Consider the following 17,729-nt stretch of genomic DNA (forward strand, 5'->3'; position numbering starts at 1 on the left):
TCCAACATACGTACAGCTTCAACATCAATTATGTTTCTTGAAATTTCATATGAATCATTTGGGGTAGATGCCGCTGATTCTGATTCTGGTGCTACATTTGAAATTTTTAATGGCTCCAATGATTCGAGGGGCTCGTATAATGTTGAATGATCATCCTGCGTCATGTACAGAATTTCTTCATCCGTAAAAGCTTTACTTGCATATTTCTCCTCAGGGTCCTGTGGCAAAATAGTTTCATCGCGGTTGTTTACATCAATCAAATGAATCAAGGAAACACCATCTTCGTGAACGAGTTTGCTATTTAAAATAATTCCAATTTTCTTCCATGACTACTGCATTACTGTACGCTTTATTTCACTCCAAGCACCGTGCATCCAGAAACATAAATCCCTCAACGTTGTGCTCTTTAAGCTTTGACCGATATCGATTTCACGAGCCATGACATGTAGCAAAAGTTTTTGACGATAGTTTAGTTTACAGTTCTGAATTACATTCCCATGGGTTGAATCACTGCTAAGCAGTCACATTTTATTTATTTAATAATGATCCTAGGCTAAGCCTTTCATCTGAGTCTGAACTTAAAATACATCGACCACACTTTAATTTGTAGTAAAACACTTCTTAATACTAGCTTTAATTTGGTTTCTGGACATATTCAAGTTAATTTCTTCTACATATGCGTTGTAAAGCGCCATCATCCTGTATATTGGCTCGTTTCTTGCGTAATTTTGGATCCTGTTTGATAGCTGGAACGGCCTTATGCTGCGCAAACTATTGCGTCCTTCGTTGGGAGATATCTGTGAGAACAAGTACGGCGAATAATACCTTCCACTTGTCAAATCCTTCAAAAACAACGCGTCAATTAACTTTCTGCGATTCTCAAGCGAATCCAGTCCGACCAGCATGCACAGGGCTCGATAAACCGGCATTTCCTCTTGCCATCCAAGGTTTCTTAGCGCGTATTTGAGAAACTTCTTTTGGACTCTCTCCAGTCTATTGATGTGAACGTTGTAGTACGGTTGCCAAACAATGCTGCCGTACTCAATTGAAGTCCGCACTAACCCGACGTAAATTGAAACGATAGTATACGGGTCGTTCAATTCATTACAAATTCTGCTGACCATTCCAAACATTGAATTTGCTTTGGCTACCACTTGCTCTATGTGCTTAGAGAAATTCAGTTCTCTATCTATCTCCACTCCAAGATCTTTTACCGACGTCTTCCTAGTAACGATCAAGCTGTTTTCGAGGCTATACTCATAGATTATGTTCGATGTTTTCCGAGAAAATGAAATAACGCTACATTTCGATGCGTTAATTTTCAATCCATAGTTTCTGCAACATTCTGAAAATCGGTACAATGCGTTTTGCAGAATCAAACAATCTTTCTGGTCACGAACAGGAAGAAATATTTTCAAATCATCAGCGTATATAAGCACGAACACGTCGTGCAGAACTTCGGGAAACTCGTTCATAACAGTGATGAAAAGAAGAGGTCCCAAGTGACTCCCTTGTGGTACACCACTGTTAACCGAGAATGCACCAGATCTGACACTTCCCAGCTTCACGTATTGAACTCTTTCAATAAGGTAAGAATGTATCCATTTAAGGCAGTTACCAGCAATTCCATTCTTGCAAAGTACGGAAAGAAGAGCATTGATTTCGACCGCATCAAATGCTTTCGACATGTCCGTGTACATATATAGTGTCGACTTGAAGTCCTCGCATCATCCACTGTGAAGTTCGCGATACAAATTCACCAAGATTTGTCACGGTCGACCGCCGTCTCAGAAAACCATGTTGAACGTCCGACATTTTCCTCTCCAGCCAAGGGTACATTTGGTCGTAAACGATGCTCTCAAAAAGCTTTGGTATGGCAGACAGTATTGCCACTCCACGATAATTTTCAACTAAAAGCTTAGAAGAACTTTTATGTATCGGTACGATGTGCGAAATCTTCCAAAACTTCGAAAAAATTCCTTCGTGAAGTGAGTCTGAGAACAGGCGGTGTAAGGGTGCTTCGAGTCCGTTTACACACTTTCTAAGGACCGAGTTCGGTAAGCCATCGGGACCACTACCTTTGGATTCATCGAGCATTAAAATTTTATCTCTGACCTCTAAAATCGATATTGTTAGCTCAGGAATAACTTCTTCTGGAAATTGATATTCTTGATCACTTGGTACATTATTCGAGCAGTATACACTTCGGAAATAATTGGCAAATAGTTCTGATGCTTCTTTCGAATTATCTGCTTTATCAGTGTGATATGAAACATTTTTCGGTATAAAGTTTGATTTGCGCTTGGAATTAACATATTTCCAGAAATTTTTCGGTTCAGTTTGGATATTTCTTTGGAGATTTTCAAGGTACAAACAACGCTGGGCTCTGTGCAAGCTTTTGAATGCATTTACCGCAACTCGATATGCAGTTTTGTCATGCTGAGATTTAGTTCTACGGTAACGATTATTTTTCCTTCGTTTGTCTTTTAAGAGGCGAATTGTTTCAGCGTCAAACCACTCCGGGTATCTAGGGCAGCCTGATTTTAATTTGTTTATTCTACAATGGTTCAGCAATATGCCATAAACAACAGTGTAGAACGACAAAACGTTAAAAACTAATGGAGGCATAAAAAACAGTTATCAAACCATCATCACTTTTTAGCTCATCATTCATATGATGTGTTGAGCAATTATCCAGTAACAACACAGCTTTAGGAGGAATAGACATTTCGGCTGAAAATTTGCGTACTGCTGGTACGAAGTCCTAGAGGAACCAGATTTGGAAAATCATTCGAGTCATCCAGGCATTTAGAGGCGAAATATGTGACAGGCACATTAATTTTTTTTGTTTTGATTTGAACGGAAGCTTTGAATTTTATCTTCAGTAAATTATAACCAAAAGAAACAATAAGATCATTAGGATTTGAACCATTCAAGATTATTTAATTTTTCTGATAACACCGGTCGAAACAAGGTGTTTAAAGATGCGTAAAACCAATATTGTATGATGTTTTGATCTAAAAAAGACCTATAACTAGTAATATGTCAAAAAAGGGAATATCTACTACAAAACCTCTACAGCGCGCCATTTTTTTGTGATAATATACGTTTTTTGTAGTAATTTATTAGATTATGACGGATTAAAATCATTTTTTCAAAATCTCCCGATTTTACCACTCTCCCCGATTCATCACTCTAAAATTCATCATGGGGGTGATAAAATCGGATTTTCACTGTATGTTGGTTTTCAAAATTCGATGAAGAAAATTTTCCCAAACATCCATTTTTACCCTATATGAAAGGCTGTTTTTCTACTTACATACCTTATTTTTAAAGCCTTTCAACTCTTACCGTTCATGCTAATGATAAAGCTTCTTAATCGCTTAATATTTTGAAGAAATTTATTAAAAACGTAAGTATTAGAGAATTATTTATTATGTTTGCCAATAAACTTATTGCTGATGATGAACTCGCAAACATAAACCTATAATAATAATATCGTTTTACTCTCAGAATGCCTTTCCTCTTGTTGACTGAGAAAGATCTGTAAGGAGAAGACTTCTTCATATTGAACTTTATACGCAAGATCTATGAACCTAATATTGCCGGACAGTAATTCACCCACAGCACACGCTCCGCGGCTATTGTAAAATATGGCTCCTGATTTGCGAGCTCATATGTAAGAATGAACATCGCACCCTCAACTTGTCTCAGCTCCCAGCGGGCCAATGAAAATAATATAGGTAGGATATTATATGTGATACCAAGTTATTACATGCCCCTCCGTCCAAAACCGCGAAATTCTCAAACCCCTCGGCTGTCCTGTCCAAAGAATGATACCCCATAAGTCTATTCAAATTGTTAGAATTGCAGGCACACACCATTTGTCTTTCTGGCGGTTTTACGTATTACTTTTTTCCCTAAACTCGCGTCCTTCTTTTTTGTGGGGGAGAGGGAGAACAAAATCCTAAATCAAATTCTTATTACACGGATGTCGGAACGTTGGCTCCGAAAGTTCGTATTTTATGCTGGCCCGGGATACATTACGGCTTTGATGTGTATTGTTTTTCGGATTGTTTCACACCATAACTGGCAAATCAGTCATGATTTAGAAGTTAAGATAAGTATTTATCTTTATTGTCTTATTTGATACGAAGGATAGGTGATGCAAGGACCACAAAGCTGTAACATCAGAACTTGCAAGGGAAAAGTGAAATTTTATGCAAAGCTGTTTCCAACGGTTTACATGATTACAGTTTTGAAATATATGCTGTTAAAATTATGCTGAGTGATTTGTATGTTTTCAGGGATCGTGAAGATCAAAACGTTTGTTATTTGAAAACACTTTTTAGAAAAATTAAATTAATTGAACAATAAACTAAAAACTTCCGTTATCAAAGAAATATTCTAAAATGCATTCCATTTGATATTTTTATGATATCCTCAAATGATATGCTGTAGTTTTAACACTCAGATTTCTCAACATTCATCTCTGTACGCTCAAAGAGGATTTCTAATCGCATATAAACATTCTTCATAAGCAAAATGTGAACCATATAAATCACTCGACAAAATCCATTCAAGAGATTAAGGAAATTGTCTCTTCTGCCGGAAAATTCAGCACAGATAACGAGCAGACTCTGCGAATGAAAACCTGTTCAGAGGAAGGCTTTTCACTTTCTCTTGATTTTGCGAAAATTTCCCTACAGTAATGTCTCATTCCCACGTGGTTTACACAGCTCCACACGCGCTCATATCCAAATGAAGTTCCATGCAAATCTGGCGAAGAAACCAACCTCCCAAAATAAATTCTTCTCACTTTCAGCAGAACAAGAGCGACTCCGTCTTTCACCCGGTAAATTTTTCTTGCTTGCCCCTTCCCAAACTCAATCACTGTTATTATTCGCAAAAAGGAGTCCCTTTTTTCCTCCCACCCAACATCCACCCATTATGATTATGTTCAACTCGACAAACAAACCTGAAGGAAGACGAAGTGGCAAAAGAAGAGGGCAGCCGATGTTTTTCCTTTCCGAGGAAATCTCGCGCGCTAAGTCGCCCAATCTTATGAGACAATAAATCATGCACATAATCGTTCCGAAGATAATTATAATTTAATTCTATTTTCTTTATATTCTATTTTCTTTATTCTTTTATGAAGATATTATAAATATCTTCACCCAATTTCTCGAAGGAGAGACACGACGTATACATTCCGGAGCAGCTCTGTCCATGGATAGGAAAAACCTTTTGGCTTATTTCCAAACTTGTTACTTTTGGTATGAGGCGCTCTTAGGAAAGAATTTCCCTTTCGTTGGAGCTCCCTGGTTATTTGTATGACTGACTCTGGAATCCGGTACCGGTTCCGATCCAACAAAAAAAGAGGTGTGAGGTACAGAAGGAGGAGAAGTTTAAGATTTATTATTTCGTAATTTTTACACCTCCTGCTAGTTTTTCCGAGGCAGTTTTCCTGCCAATAGAGTCCCGAGGAAAATCCAAAGTCTCGTGGAATGATGAGATTTACCTGCACGGGCTGCCTTCAGGGAAAACCGCAAAGGATTTACTCTTCTCCAGCAGTTGTTTCCCGGTGAGATTTATGAGGTGCTCAATGAGACGTTTATTATCTGATACTTGTCGCCGAAGTTTAATCGAAGATATGGTGGAAAAACAGTTTATTCAATACTTGAACGTCTTGAAACGTTGTTGCAAAAAATTTCAAAATTTATGCAGAAAATAATTTGTTAAAGTTTTTACTTTCGTTTTCAAAAACAGAAGTCTGTTATTTTTTTCTCAATTGTGAAGGTCTTACCTAAGGGTTAAATACGTTAAATAATGGATTGTTTCATGAAAATTTGATTTGCATTTGATTTGTAGTTTTTTGTGGTATTTCTATAGTCATTTTGTAATAAATTTTTATAATTGAAAAAAAGAGACATTTTCCAAGAGCTGGTGTAGGGAAACTACCTTCTAAAATGGAAAAATATGAAGAATAATAAATTGGAATAATGAGGGCCTAGGAAGTTGCATGAGGTTAAAATTACATTTGTTTTCGTAGCTAAAATTTTTTATAATTTTTGCCCCCAAAAGTATGTTGCATCATTGAAGGAAAATGTAAAAAAGCAGTTAAGACTTAACGAAAAATTTGTTATTATTGATGTTTTAATGACTTCTTTGATAAATGGCATCTAAAAAATTATTTTTATGATTTTGGAGGACGCTGAAACCATGCTAGCCAAAGCTTCTCCTAAACATAAAATTTGGTTTTGTACCGTCAAATGCGAAAGCTGGGTTAGAGGCAACATTTGAATACCACAACACTAATTCAATTTTTATTTTAATGCAATGCAATAAAGTTATCATTTAATGATAACAAAATTAAAATGACATGGTTTCTCACATCGTGAGATAGTTTTCTTTAGGTTTTTGATTCTCATTGAAAATTTAAAAAATCTAGCAATTGATGGACAAATTTTTCGATGCCGTAAAAAACTATACCCGTATATACTATACCCCGTATTTTTTGGACAGTCACAAAAAATTTTTAACAAATATTTTCTTATTCAGTTACCGTAAACTGGGGGACCTTTGATCACTTTTTTCATTCATTTTTGAATATTTTGAAAGAGGTTGCTTTTTCGTAATACCTAAAAGCTTTAAAATACTTACTGAGGTGAGGTGTATTGAACATGACCATTGTTCGCAGTTTATCCAAACATCAGTGGTGGTTATAGTTGAATGTTTGTTACAAAACCAGACTTCGAGTTTTGGGGAAACTTTGATCACTATGGTTTTTACGTATCTGAACATCTTCAAGTTTATTGATCTGATGCTATTTAGAACAGGAGATTAAAACATCGGTATCAGTAATTTTTTGTTTGGACTCAATTGAATTTTTCAACGTTTGCTTTCAAAAACAAATATACTCGAAAGATGGACAATGTTGCAGCATACATTTAGGGGCAAAAATTTAAAACATTTCACAATATTGTTTGGCTTCAAAAACAAGTGAAATTTTACCTTCATGCAATTGCTTAAGTCCTCGCACTGTTACCATGTTCTTTTTTTCTTCAAACTCAAACATTTGATAGGGTTGTTAGCCATTTTATCTATACGGCCTTTTTCATGAAAAATAACCGTGTTTTATCAATATCCAATAATTATCACCAAATGACCATAAAAATAACATTAAAACTTAACCTAATTCAAAAAAAAAGATGAACTTTCACATTAAACAACCCGTTTGCTCGTAAATGCTTAAATTTGATCAGGAGAGATGTTTGTATGTAATGTAGTAAACAGTTTCCAAATATTTTAACTTTATACTTAGTTAACGATGATGATCTGCGGGCTTGTGATATAGCTCAGTTGGCAAGTCTGTTGCCTCCTGAGCAGATGTCCGCGAGTTCGAGCCCAAGAGTAAACATCGAACACAGTTGTACCGGATAAGTTTTTCAATAACGATCCGCCAACTGTAACGTTGATAAAGTCGCGAATGCCATAAAGATGGTAAAACGACTATAATCGAAACAAAAAAAAAAAAAAAAAATGATGATCTGCAAAAATTTCATGTCGATCAAAGTTACCCCGCTGATCAAAGTTCCCCCAGTTTACGGTACTAGTCTGGGCTAAAATGCATCAAAATGCAAATCAAAGATTCACCTTTTAAATCTCGTTTCCATATGCTGGAATATGACTGTAGTGCATCATGCGTTTGTTAATTTAAAAATTTCATCCATCCAAACATTACCTTTTATGATTTAGGGCAGTTGAATTTTTTGAAGTATTTATTTACCCCTAAATGTATGCAGCACCTTAATGCTTTTGCTCTAAAACATTTTTGACAGAAAAAACGGAAAAAAAAATCATTTGAACAAAATTAAAAATTACTGCAATTTCCTAACGCGTTATGACATCACAAATATATCTAAAACAAGAAACTTTTAAACGTTTTCATTTGATTTTTAATTAATATAGAGTTTGGTGCAACTTACCTCTTTTCTTAGTATGGAGAAAATCGCTTGTTTTGTAAATTAAAAAATAATTAGTGAATCCAACATTTTTTCTAACTGCGTCAGTTTGATGTCCCATCAACCTTTAAGTTTTAAATGTACAAGCGATATGAATATCTTAAGACATTTGTTTTTTGAAGTCATTTAAGTTAAAAAGTGTTGCATTATGCCCCAGTTGACGGTAATAAACTTTCAATGTGCTTCTATTCTTTTATCACTAAAATATTCAAAGTTGTAAAAAGTTGGTCCTCTCAACTCAAACAGTTTTAATTTGCCATTCCTTAACCGAATTACATTAATTAACTTATTGTTGCATTGACTAGATTGTTAGGTTTAAATTTGTTGATCAATTTGTTACTATTATTCACAGAAATATGACTAACAAATTGTACTGGAAACTTTTTTTCATTGTCATATAATAGAATTTTTTAAAAACAAACCGAGTTTTTTTCTAATTTGAAACTCAACTTATAGGTTTTTAAACGTACAAAAAGTTTTGAGATATTCCAACTGTAGACATAGTTAGAGTAAGTTCACTGGTGTTGGGAAAAAATGGTAGAAATTTTGTCACTTTAAGCACATTTTGAAATTTTTGCCGAACATTTTCAAGATCTGTGGCCTTCAAGTTTTTTAACAACACGTGTTGTTGTGATGCTAAAATAGCAAAAGCGAAGTATTTCACTCTTCACTCAACATTTGAAATTCTTAATCAAATTTTGATCATAGAGTAAGAATCCAATAATAATTTTATCTCAGGAATAATTCCAATACCTCGAAAACTAATCTCCGGTTCAGAATTCTGCTTCAGTTTATCATAGTTTTCTGGATTGTTGATAGAAGTAAGTTTCTGAACATTAAATTTAAAATGAGATATTACTTATTTCAAAGATACTGATTCCATATTATTAAAATCTTAAATGTTTTTTTTTTTTTTTTCATATTTCGAATTCTGTAACCAGTTTGAGATTCTTGATTTTTGATTCGAATCCTTATTGGAAAATAGAAATGACAAGTTATGACAATGACAATGTACATAATTTTTAACACTTCCATGCGGTTTCAATATTTAGATATCTAATAATTTTCCAAATATATTGAAAAAAAAAGAAACCAAAGAAACCTCAATTCTTTACTATGATATTCTGAAAAAAACCCAAACATTCTAAGGTTTCAAAATAGCGATCCAAATTTGGAAACCTAGAATCAGATTCTTCATTTTTTCATTTTAGGCACATTTTAATTCAAAATCGAATGCGTATAAAGGTTAAAATAAAAATGAAAAAATTAGATTGAAACCCGAAAAATCAGAGTTATAATTATAGGTTTATGGTTGAAAGTCTTAAACAAAATCCAATTTTTGGCTTGTAATGGAAATGCTGATTTGGAATCTAATTTCAGGAATCATTTTTTTTATATTTTAGAAATTGTACCTTCTGTTATTTGAAAACAAAACCCAAATTCAAATGCTGAGAATAAGAATTTATAATTATTTGTCAGAATTCAGATTCAGATTCAGCTCACAATCAAGATAAAATTATCACGATGACTTTGTCGTTGAGGGATTTAGATCGCATACTTAAGATTTTATTGTTAGTTTTATTTCAAAATTTAAAATTCTCCAGCAAATCATTTTGAATAAATAATTTAGCTAAAACCAAGGTTCTTAGATACACTAGGTTCTCCGACTTTCACAGTGAGTAGGCGAGGAGTGAGCGGGGCTCTCAATGAGTTTGTTTATTTTTTGCTCAGCTTTTCTGTGGTTTGTTGGTAAACAAACTTCATGAGTTTCGCATAGTTGCATAGCCTACATAGCCAAAATGTCTGAATCGGGAGTTCGTTATTCGGGAACACCTCCTGAATATATACCCACCTTGGCTAAAACTACAAATTTAAAGAGAAATTTGAGTTTGTTTGGTCATTTCTTCAAATACAAAACATGATTTCTATTTTTATTAAATCATCTACAGATTTTCAATTATAGAATTGATTTTCGATGTAAAATGTACTCTGTACATGCAGAGAATTCCATTTTTTTTTTTTTCAGTTATTACGCAACATTTGCAGTTGCAGTTTTTCAAAAGCCAGGATTCTTTATAAAAATAAAGCTTACAATTTCAAAAATTTAAGGATGTATTTTCAAAACTTAATTTTCTATACGAAGAACTGTTAATGTAAAGAACTTAAATATGAATAATCAAATGCTTCGTGTAGAAAATTATTTTTAATTTGAATTATTCTTGCTTTGTTTGAGCAAAAATATCATAACAAAAAATTGATCACCCCCCATGGGCGGATTTTCCTACGGCCCTGGCTCCAGATGTTTCTTCCGAATCCAAGCAATCCATGCCTTTAATCTAAAATTTTAAGAAAAAGTCATATTCTGGAGAAAATAGAACAGGAATACCGAAAAAATTTCAATCGGACGAGGAAGGAATGCACGAGTTTAATTAAACAAACTGGTTAGTTGATCAAAGCGGGTGCTTTGTAATATAAAAACTTTCTTCAAATTTTGAATTTTAAATAAGTCTGAACCACGGTTTCCGAAAAACAAAATCTGTGTTTTCGTGGAAAAAAATGTCATTCTTTGATTTAATCTAACATGTCTGTCATGGTTTTCTGTAACTTCATTTCCTCGAGTTTGATTGAAAATTTATGAAAAATTAGGTATTTTTTAAATTAAACTTGTGCACAAAAAAATAAACTTTCTTATCATTTTTTTTTATTCTTAACTGAGAAAACCCAAATTTTAACTGTCAGCAAAAATTTAATTTCGTATAAAATTTGAAAAAAAAAAAATAAAATCTGTGAATATTTCCAAAATTCTGTTTTCTTTGATTTATCTGTAAAAAAAGTTCCAAAAGGTAATTAACATTGCATGAAATCAGCAAATATATTAATTAAAGTTGAAAAAATCATACCAGAACATGAATTTAATTCATTTTAGGATCGATACACTGACGCATCTGTAAATTGGTTTAGAAAAAGCATTGCGTTTGCTCTTGCCCCCATTGAAGGGTTAGTGTAACTGAAATATTTTTTCACAATAGTCCCGTTGCTTTTTACAATTTTTTTTTAATTGTTCACTTTCAACGGCAATTTGTTGGAAACTATTTTAGTGATGCAACGAACGCTAACTGATAGCTTTTTAGGGATACAGATACATATTTTTCTAGGACAAGTGAAAATTTTCGCTAACCAAGTGTTTGTAACTTTTCGATTACGTACAAATCTTTTGTTTATTTCCTCACCTGAAAAATTGCTTTTCCAATATGGATTAGGAAGTTACAGTTTTGGGTCCACCTATAAACTTTGCATGTTTTTTGATCATTTTGGGTTTTAAGGCTCACGGTCCCCCCCAATTTTTTTTAAAATTGAAAAAAAATTTTTTTTTTGAACACCCTGAATTCATGGAAAAAAGTTTATTGAAAATAAATACTATCTATTGCCATATGAAACTTTGATTTCATGAAGCTTGTTTCTTCATAAGGCAGTTGGCAATAAATTTGCTTATCTCTTAGCCAAATCCTCTTTTTTTGTAATTTGAAGGTATTTCTGTCATAACTAGTATTATTTTTTGGTCTTCAAAGAACTAGTTTGTATTTACGTGTTATTAAAATTAGTAAGCCACAAAGTCAAAAGTGCCTCAACTACTTTTGCTGGAACAAATAATATAATATCTTACATATACCTTAGCCCCGATGAGCGTACTTTTAGAGTTGCCCAAACGTTGAACTTTGAAATCTCAAACAGTGCTTCCTGTTAGGCCAAGGAACAAACTTAAAAGGCTTTGATCTCGAGACATGGAGGTTTTAGACCACCCTAATTTATTAGAAATAAAAAAATGTTTTACAGGGATGAACATTTCGGATACAGTCACGTAACGAGAATGAAGTTTGATTTGATAATTTCATTTATTGCGAAATGTGCTTGTTTTACTGTTTTTCATTGGATACAATATGTATGATTCATGCACTCACTCGGCTCCTTGGAATAGTGGAATCTAACTTACAAGTGCTCACGCGCAATTTTACATCACCGGTCTTTCTTCCACTGATTTCGCAAACGTTCGTCTTGATCGGTTATTTTCAGGCTAATTGCTATCCTTAACGCTATTTCAGGAAGGATTAATTTAAAACCTTACTGTCTAGTTTTGATATCTGATGATGTGGTTCTAGTTAGTAATGTAAGGAAGTCGTCACTTCGAATTGATCCAAATTGTTTTAATTCATTCGTGTTTGTTTTCGCTAATTTTATTTACATCATTTTGGATTTTTTTTCTTTTTTTTTTTTTATCTAAAATAAGTAAGACAAAACAATACCTTAAGGGTACTTGCTGTTCGGTATTTGATACCAAACAGTAAAAAAATTAAACCAAATAATTTGTTGGTTTGAAACCAAGGTTTTGTCATTCAACTTGTACAAAACTAAATAATGGAAATAAAACAAGCGTATCTAGCATGAGTTGTACATTTTTAGTTGGGTTTTCGGTTCGAGATGGTTGAAAACTCTATTTAGTCGATGATTGGAACTATAACGAAAAAAAAACTTGAATGCTTATTCTGGTTTTATTTTCAAAAGTAATTTTCCCTTCAAGGAACTGATTACGCGCTTTCAACTGTTGATTCCCTTTAATCTGATTCACTTTGCGCTCTCGGGAAATGAGCGGCTTTGAATGCGATTCACATCTGTATTAAAAATTCAACAAAAGTGATTGATTCTTTTCGCCCGCGGAAATAAACGTTGGCTGGTTGAATGAACTAAGCTGTTCCCAAATACCCTGAAATTGATTTACAAAGGCTTTTTGTGCACCGCCTATTAATGAATGATCATGAAATTTCCTGCTGCTTTCCCCCAAGGCTGCGGCAGCCGGTTTAAGTCCATGAAACAACAGGTGAATCAAATTTCGCGGGAACGCGAAATGGTGGATGATAGCGGCATGGGCGATGCACTATTATATTTATGCATTGGAAATGGTGGAAAATCGGTGACGATTTTTCCGCGAGTTTAATCTGTCAATCGGCTCAAATAAATGATATGCTTTCGACACTTTTACACCGGTGATTTTTCATCTCACTTGTTTGCCCGGGCAAGAATTGCAATATAGGTAATTTGCGTGGGTGCAAAACGTTTTGCGCTGCGGCAGAATATTATTACGTATTTGATTCGTTTATGCGCGCCTTTCAGACTATTTTCCCAAGCTATTACGGCTCCGGGGGGAAACTACAAGCGGCTTTCCGGAACCGGAAGATACAGCTTTTTAAGCGTTTTCGGATTCTGAATCGTGTATGCAAAAGGACGAACAATTTTCACGGAGCGTAAATTTGTTTGTTAGCATCAGTGGATTTTAAATCAATACTGGGAAACGGAATGAACTCAGAATCATTTAGTAGGGTTCGCCCTTTTGGAAACCTAATCCAGAATCTATTTAAAATGGGAGTTTATTATGTACAATTTATTTTGTTGTGAGGTGTTCTATGTTGCGTGTGTGTGATGCATCTGAATTGGAGAGAACTCTTACAGTGCTAGGGTTTGAATTATTAGTAGTGGAGCTCTTTTGTAAAACTTAATGAGAGTGCAGTGATAAAATTAACTTTTTTTATAGCTACATTCAACTATGTACAACTGTTATCGTTTAGCAAGAGGAGAAATCCTTCGTTCTTTGGTATAATGTTATAGCTACTTAGTGAAGCATCAACCGTACTTACTTATATGTATTGAGCGAAATCTACTATCGTGATTATTTTTGCACTAAAATTACTACCTATTCAATGCTGCTAAGCCTATTTAACATACGATCAATTTCATATCACTTGGATTCGGTTTTCCTCAAAAGAAAAAAATAAAATAAAAACAGAAATGCCAACGAAACCTTTCATAAGAAACTCAACAAATCAAAGCGTCTTAAACATCGTTCCTTAGTAGGGCACTAGCGGCAGGAAATCCCGCGCCAGGCCCATCTTTCAGTCCCGGTCCAGGCCGGCTCCGGTGGATCCTCCGCCGCCAACCATTCCGGGTCCACCGACTCCGGCCGCCGCCGCTGCCGCCGCATGGTGGAACTGGTGCATCTGAGCCTGGGCAAGGTGGGCCTGGGATTCGTGCAAGCTGGCGGCCAGATGCGATTGGTCTCCACCAACCCCGGCCAGGCTGGCCAGCTGGGCCGGATCGTACAGGGACATCTTCAGGCGTTTGCATTTGGCGCGCCGGTTCTTGAACCAGAACTGAACGTTTTTGCTCTCCAGGGGCGGGAACTTTTGCCTGGAAGGAAAAGAGAAAAAAAAAGTTCATTAGGATTGTTTTGAATTGACAGCGAATATTCAGAACTTTAAAATTAATTCGAATTGTCTAGCTTTTATCAGTGTTCAAAGGAACTTATTATGCGGTTGCACCTACAATTATGCTTTCTCCAATGAATTCAACCACAAGAATAGAGATCGATGAAAAACAAACGATGAATATTATGTTATTTCAGTAATCCCGAGAAAAAGAAAAAAAAAGTGTTCTTTTAGTAGGAACAATTCAAGATTGGAAAATGAACCACTAATTTACAAATCAAAATCACGGAGCTCAATCTCAATTAATGAAATATCTTAATTCTTTCTACTGGAAATTTTTGTCTAGGAAACTAAGCAAACTACAAGCAATCGTTCTAGAAGTCATTTGGAATGAATTGGGCTATATAAAAATTATTTTTAAGATGTTGTACACACATCTAAGAAACTTTCAAATTACTTAATATTAAGAATTTTTTTAAATACAATGCAGCAAAAATGGTTGAAATCGAAAATTTCTTGATTGCGACTAGTTAATTTTGAGTTATGTATTGAGATCACATAGTCAACGAACACTTATGACTTACATTGCATTAGAAGGCGCTCAAGAATGTTTGGCAATCTTCGAAATCTATATAGATATTTTTCTATATTTTACTCCTTCAATTTGGGAATTAAATTCAGGTTTTTCAAACTTCAGTTTATGAAAAAAAAATATATATAAAGAAAGTTTTTTCATGGAAAAGCACTTGTTCATGGTTATTATTTAACAATTTCGTTGCGTGGCATCCTCCCTTTGTCCTCTGAAATAAATTTTTGCATGCAATTTACTGTTTTCCAAACATAAATTTCACCCTATAGTGTGTATAATCTTCTTGATTTGATTAATATTGGTCAGTAACATACACTGTAAAAAAAATGGTAAAGCCTTGAGCTAACGAGCGTATATTTAGTATGTAGTCTCTTTACTTTGAGCGCTCGCTAGGTGTTTTTGTGAAAAAAAAATTGTTCAAAAGAATTTTCGTAAATACTTAGTCGTTGTTTATTTAAAATGATGGTTTTGATATTGTTGTAAACACAGCATTTTAATAAATTCTTCATCCAGACATCTAAATGACCATTTCGGTTTCAATGATTCAAGGTGGATATGAGTAGTCAATCAAGCGAGCTAAGTGATGGTTTTGATATATTTTTGTTAAGCACCGCAGCGCTTATGCAATCACATCACAAGAACCGGTATGAAATTGTTTTTCCGTTGAACATATTTTTTTTTGAAAATCTTGCTTACTATATCTACTTAAGGCCCAGTGCAAAGATGAATTCAGGTGTTCAAAAATCTGAGAGGCAAACGTTTGAAAAAACAGCTACCGTAAACCGGGGTAACATTAATCAATATATTTTTTTTCACATAATCATCTATAACTAAGTCTAAAGTTAAAATCTCTAAAAAAAAATTTCTACGTATAAAAACCTATTAATTTAGATTCAAATTGGAAAAAACTTGGTGTTTTAAGAAATTTCAAATGTAAGTAAAAATGTAATTTCAGTATCATGAAATTTCTATTTTTTCAAAGGCTCACAAACATGGGTGGCAAAACTCCTCAGATCGGCTTGTCCAGTGAAAGAGAGTGCAATTTTTTTTCGTCTGCTCCCCCAATCGGTGCGGGGAGAGATAAATCGCACTGAAATTGGGAGTGAGATTGTCAACACATAAGAGTGAGCGAGAGCATTCATATCCGCTGATAAAGAGAATTCCCTTCTCCGAAAAAATCTGTTGCGCAATGTGCTGAGGAGAATTCGAGAGCTAACTCAGTTTATTCTTGGTACGTTCACGAGAAAAGATGCTACTTTACGAATCAAAGCTCCCAGCGGTGTCCTGATTTTCTAGAAGCCGTCCTGATGTTAATTGCAATTGATTTTGCAATAAAAACAGTTTAACCTCTTAAACCAATGGTAATCTTCGGTTCAGATGATATTAGAACGGTGTTTTTCGGTATAAACGAAAAGCCACCTAACTTCATATCTCTTCTGCTGCATAAATTAAGGCGTATACTGCACCGCTATTTCGCCTTAATTAATGCAATCTAAGAAGAGCTGCAATTCATTTCCACCAATCTACTGGGGTCCTGAAAAATCCTGGTTTTTGTTCTTGGTTTTGTTTGTTTTTGGTTTTGTTGAATTCTGAAGATGAACGCCTATTTCAATGAGAGGTTGTTGCTTTTCATAAGAGATTCTTATGGAAACAGTAAATCACTTTCTAATAAGAAAAATTCTCGATATTTCATGCTGAAAACATTCACTTTATTGTTTGCCAAAATTGTTTAAAATTAAATACTCCATGGTCACCATCAGCAGCGCATCAACAGACGGCTCCATCAAAGTTTTTTTTTGCCGCATCTTAATCTTCGACCTTTCGTTTTTTGCCGATCAGCTTGCTGAAAAGTAAACAAATAATGTATTTTAGTTTACTAATATATTCAACGTTCACATCAAAAACATCTAATCGAACTTACCATTCCGTAGATAACAATAACATTTAACATTGAAGGAAAACTATAATAACTATGAACTGGCGATTGCTTCGTACTGTTAGATGATGAAAAAAAAACTGATGCTATGAATGAATGTGTTCATCATTTTTTTCACAATGCCGTTTCTTCTATTTTTGATAAGAACATCGTACGAAAATTGTTGAAAGAATTTCATAAGACTCTTATGAAAAATTAGTTTGGACGCAAAAAAGTGGTTCATAAGATGTATCTTATGAAATTTATAATAAGATTTCCTCTGAGTGCAGTAGGCATGGTAGCAGAGTAGAAATTGTTTATATTTTTTCTACGTTGTGTGGTGGGAGTCTAAATATTTTTTTCCTTCTTTACTCTGAGGTGTACGACTGAAACACAGGGCGCTCTTTGTTTAGAATTCTCTTTCTCCCACTCGGATGCAAATGCTCTCACACTTGCCGTCCGAGTCACTTACAGCTCGTGTAAACTCGGGTAACGAGTGGAGCACGATCAGCGAAAGAGGATTACACTCGGAAGCCGAACAGAAACAGTGTTGGTTGCTCCCGGCTCTTTGTTGTTTGAGAAGAGCCGACCAACCCTGCTCACAAACAAACACCCTTCGTGGTGAAATCAAAGCGTACAGAAGCAGCAGATTGATTTATGTAAGAGTTTTTTTTTTTGTATTTGTTGTTCAACTTTTTTCCTTAGTAAATGAAGAGTTTTGGTGTAGTTTTTATTGTTTTTTAAAGTTAATTTTTGATATTTAAATAAATATGGACATTTTACAAGAGTAAGCCTGTCCAGTACAAAAGGCTATCAACCCTATCGAATGGTAGGGGAGAATGAGAATACTTGATCCCAGGGGATACTTGATTCCTTAGCCTTATCTTGAAACTGGAATGTCTTACAAAGATAAAATGTTATAGAAAAATGTGCCAAAATGAACAAAA

At 34.5% G+C, this 17,729-nt stretch overlaps 1 protein-coding gene across 2 annotated transcripts in view; it reads right to left on the minus strand.

Annotated features, from left to right (window-relative positions):
- Positions 1 to 11,935: 11,935 nt before the first annotated feature.
- Positions 11,936 to 17,729, minus strand: part of LOC129754915 (homeobox protein dve-1) — a 287,021-nt gene continuing 281,227 nt past the window's right edge. For both annotated transcript variants that reach the window (XM_055751181.1, XM_055751182.1), the window contains one exon: positions 11,936 to 14,261. In XM_055751181.1, the coding sequence (XP_055607156.1) occupies positions 13,967 to 14,261 (295 nt within the window). In that variant the 3' untranslated portion in view covers positions 11,936 to 13,966. The remainder of the gene's footprint in view (positions 14,262 to 17,729) is intronic.

Source organism: Uranotaenia lowii, chromosome 3 (genome assembly GCF_029784155.1).
Source record: "Uranotaenia lowii strain MFRU-FL chromosome 3, ASM2978415v1, whole genome shotgun sequence".
NCBI classification, from domain to species: Eukaryota; Metazoa; Arthropoda; class Insecta; order Diptera; family Culicidae; genus Uranotaenia; species Uranotaenia lowii.